The sequence below is a fragment of the Triticum aestivum genome, chromosome 1D (genome assembly GCF_018294505.1).
Source record: "Triticum aestivum cultivar Chinese Spring chromosome 1D, IWGSC CS RefSeq v2.1, whole genome shotgun sequence".
Classification (NCBI taxonomy): domain Eukaryota; kingdom Viridiplantae; phylum Streptophyta; class Magnoliopsida; order Poales; family Poaceae; genus Triticum; species Triticum aestivum.
The window spans coordinates 69970792-69974991 of record NC_057796.1 but is presented as its reverse complement, the minus strand read 5'-3'; the positions used below and the strand labels follow the sequence as shown (position 1 = coordinate 69974991).

Sequence of the window (4200 nt, the reverse complement as noted above, 5' to 3'; positions counted from 1 at the left end):
ATCAAGGGGGCACAACTTCATCTTCCGCATCTCTCACATACTGTTAATCTTCCTCCTCCAGCCGCCAACCTTCCCTAGTTTAACCGCCTACTCCCGCCCCATGCGGCCGGAGGGCGCTGCCGCACCCCGCCTCGCTGCTCGGCCTTGTCCCAGCTAGCCGGTCACCCCTCTAAATAATCAGCCACAATTCCATCGCATGCGACCTCCTGCAGCCCTCTCACCCAAACTCGTCAACCTCCGACTCCTCTAGCGGTAACTTCACTGCTGCATGGCTGCTCCTGGCTCGGCCTCATCTTGGCGCCCCGTCTCCGCCTCGGGACTTCGCGCAAAATCGACATTCGGAATTTCAGGAAACTTAGAGCATCTCCAACAGGCGCCGAACGCGCCGCGCGCAAAAAACTGCTTTGCCGCGCGCCCATCGCCTGGTTTGGCGCGGCGTGCAGTGCTGGCTCCAGCAGCCGTGCTAAAATGCAGCGCGCGCGCCGCTCCAGCAGCACGCAAAAAATGCAGCGCGCGCGACTCGCCGGGGCATTGCATATATGGCATTTTGAACACAAAATGAAGTTGAAACATTCAAAATGCAATGAACATGACATATAAATTTTCACACAAACAAGTTGATGAAGAAAAGTTCATGCCCACAAGTTCATCCAACCAAGTTCAAAATGCAAATCAAGTTCAATACACAAATGAAAGACACATCATTCCTCGTCCTCATCTTCGGAATACGATTCTTCCGCCTCCGAAGATGAATCTTCCTCCCTCTCCTCATCGCGCACCGCATCACGTGAAGCTCTGACGGTGTTGGCAAGATCTTCAACGGCATCTTCATGGGAATGTGTGCGAGGAGGCACATCGAAAGACATTCCGCCCATGGCGGCCGGAGGTGCACCCATGCCTCCCATGAGAGAAGCAAAACTCATGCCTTCCATGGTGGCCATAGCGTCGGGGGTGCTCCAAAGCCAGCAATGCCTCCCATTGCACCGCCCACGGTACCTCCGAAGCCACCCATGCCACCCATGGCGCCGAGGCCACCGCCACCCATTGCACGAACCATGGCTCTTTTTTGGATCAAGACTTCTTCACGGGCAAGATTGACATACTCCTTTTGCACCGCATTGAGGTTAGATGTGTCCAAGAAGAACAAGTGCTTCTCCCATTCCAACAATCTAATTCGCTCCTCATTGCTCACCTTCCTCTCCTCCAAAGCCACCTTCCTCTCCTCGGCCGCCACCCTCCTCTCCTCGGGCGCCAACCTCCTCTCCTCGGCCGCGGCATCTTGGTTCCTTGCCATTTTCCTCACCTCGTTGGCTTCTTTTTTTGCCTTCACAATAGCTTCCATAGCATTTTTGAGCTCATCATCTCCTTTCCTCTTCTTCTTTTCGGTTTTGTCTTTCTTGCACCCATCCGGTCGCTTTGGCTTCGAGTATGAAACCGAGTTGGGTGTGGGGCTTCTCTTGCCGTCATCACTTGATGCATCATCCTCCTCATCATCATCATCCAACTTAATTGTTCGCTTGCGTTTGTTGCTCAAATGCAAATCATCCAAATCTTCACGCTTCTTCCATTTCTCATCATCCTTCAACACGTTATAGCAATGGGGCAAGGTAAAGACCCTTCCTTTCTTGATCTTCCCCTTCTTGGTTGTCCTCTCCTCTTCTTTGAACAAGTTTTGCGCAATGTTGTACTACATGAAAACAAAGCAAGTTAGCACCAACAACAAGTATGATGAACATGTATGATGAACATGTATGATGAACATGTATGAAATGCCACTTACTCTATCGTCCTCGCCTTCGAGGTGCCGGAGCCGTCCGCCGCCTTGTTTTTCTTCGCCGATGTCTTGCCCTTCTTTGGCCGCGCCGCATTGGGGAGCTTTGAGGAGGCGGCGGCGGCTCGGGCCGGCGCCGGCGCGACGCCACCCGCCGCCGAGGTCATCCGCGGCGGCATGAAGAGGCCGCGCGCGAGGCCGATGGTCGGAGGAGCTCCGGCGGAGGCAAGGCCAACGCCACCCGGGCTAGGGTTTGCGGCGGCGGTAGTGGAGGGGTCGCGGCTATAGGATGGGGTGAGCGGGGTGCCGGCGCGTGCGTCCATGGGGTGTAGTTCGCCGGCGCCGGCGGGCGCGGGGCATAGGAGATGGAGAAGAGAGAGTGCAGCGCGAGCGCTTGAGTGTGCCGCGCGCGGAAGCAGGCGCCCCAAATACACCGCGCGAGATAGCGAATCCGACCGCGCGCCCAACTCCTTATACCGCGCGCGCGGTTATTGCGCGCCCGCTGGAGCCACCCGCCGGGTTGCGCGCGCGCTAAACTGGCTAAGTTTGCGGTGCGGCACTTGTTTAGCGCGCCTATTGGAGATGCTCTTATGAATAGCAAATGCGGAGGGAAAAAAATCGTGCCATATAGACGGGGAAAAGATTTCGAGTAAAAATGTTTTCCCGATACATAGCATTCCTACAATTAGCTAGAGGCCAGAAGGTTTCGTCCATAAGATTTGCATAGGCAACATAAGAAGTTCAACATTGGTAAAATAGACCGAGACTTGCATGCGTGTCTAGCACTCTAGTTTGATTAGCAGTGCCCAAACTGATCAGTGTATCGGTTACGAGTAGGGCATCTGTTGAGCGCAGTTCAAGTTGTCCCCGAGGTCCTTGACGTCGAGGATCTCGCAGTACCGGCGGTAGTACCCGATCCTATCCTCCACCCTCGGATCGTCAGGGCGGTTGCACTCGAGCCCGCCGTTGATGATGTTGGTGGTGAGCCCGAACCCCGCCGTCCGGTTCGCCTGCTTGTCGGCCTCGGTGGGCACGTACCGCCCCAGCATCACGTCGTGGCACGACGGCTTGGGCTCCTGCGGCGTCATCCAGAACCACAGCGCCGCCTTGAACGCCAATACCGGATCGCTCGCCACGAGCTCCGGCTCCTGAAGCCCGTCGAAGCACAGCGCCTCCCCGGCCGGCCCGTAGTTGTAGTTCCTGACAAACAAATAGACTTTGAGATATGTGGCGTGCAGATGTACTGGCCGGCTCGTCGCCGAACACCGGAACCAGGAATGGTGAGATTCTTTGTGGAATGCTCACCAGGAGAGTTGCATGGGTCCGCGGCCGTGGTATGACTTGCCGTCGACGCAGCGCCACTCCTTGTTGTCGGCGTCGCAGTAGTTGCTGGACGCGTTGATCTCTTCCTTGAAGCAGAGGCCCCACGAGTAGGGCCCGTCGGGCGCCGTCGCCCACCCGCCGGTGGTCTCATGGGAGATCTGCGCCAGGAAGGCGGCGACCTCGCGCTTGTGCGTGTCCGCGTCGACGTGGTGGGCGCCGCTGCCGAACTCCGGGAACCACTCCGCCGCCCTGACGAAGGAGGAGTAGGTGTAGAATCCCTTGGCGGGGCAGGCGGTGTCGTCCTTGTGCAGGAACATGCTCGAGAACATCGCCTCCGTCACGATCGACGAGATGCCGTAGCGGCGGCCGTAGCGGCCGCGGAAGACGTGGCGCGGCCAGGGCCACTGCCACGAACACGCTTCCGCGACGCCGACGTTCAAGATGAGGGTAGCGGCGGCCAGGGACAAGGCCAGCAGGACGGGAGGAAGAAACAAGCGCGCCATCGTCGTGGGAAGGGCTGCATCTGAGCAGTGGGAAGCCTGAGCATATGTAGAGGATGCATATGCGACGCGGTGGTAATCTGAGAACGTGGCACGTGCGGGGAGGTAGAGGCGTAGCGGCCGGACAGAGAACACGGCGACCAGGGCGGCGGCTACTGGCATGGGTTTTTTAGACGAGGCATCTGCATGCGGTGATGGGGTTTGACTTGATCTGGTGACAATAATTGTTCTGGCCCTCGGAAAATGAGCTAGGTCAATGGTTTCCTCGCTTAGTGGGTCAACGAAGCGGAGGCATAGAAACATTTGGCGTCGGAGATGCTCCATGTTAGCTCAAGATGCCATCTTTTTTCTTTGGACCCTGATAATGCCCAAACGTTCTGTCTGGGGAGGAGCGTGCTTTTCCCTTTACAATTGTGCTTCTCACACGAAGCACTGCTTTCCGATTTTTTTTTAAACAAATAAATTTTTTTAAGGCCAAAACCTAAGGAAAACTAGTGAAAACAGAAAGCTGAAAAAAAATCAAAGAAAACCTGAAAACGTGTACAAAAGGAAAAAAAATGAAATCCCAAAGGTGCGCCTGGGTGGTGCGGTACGGTTAGGTTGTTA

General features: G+C 56.1%; 1 protein-coding gene across 1 annotated transcript; it reads right to left on the bottom strand.

Moving 5' to 3' along the window:
- Positions 1-2401: 2401 nt before the first annotated feature.
- LOC123165550 (chitinase 10) lies at positions 2402-3682 on the bottom strand. The gene is made up of 2 exons (XM_044583218.1): positions 3077-3682; positions 2402-2971 (listed from the first exon to the last, which is right to left on the bottom strand). Exons 1-2 carry the CDS (start codon positions 3595-3597, stop codon positions 2599-2601), a joined length of 894 nt encoding a protein of 297 aa, XP_044439153.1. The 5' UTR covers positions 3598-3682; the 3' UTR covers positions 2402-2598.
- Positions 3683-4200: the final 518 nt, after the last annotated feature.

Bases quoted from the DNA above. Each gene is read 5' to 3' on its own strand.
- LOC123165550 (XM_044583218.1), bottom strand. From the start codon at position 3,597: ATGGCGCGCTTGTTTCTTCCTCCCGTCCTGCTGGCCTTGTCCCTGGCC. The intron at 2,972-3,076 runs GTGAGCATTCCA...TTTGTTTGTCAG, and splicing joins GGACCCATGCAACTCTCCTG to GAACTACAACTACGGGCCGG.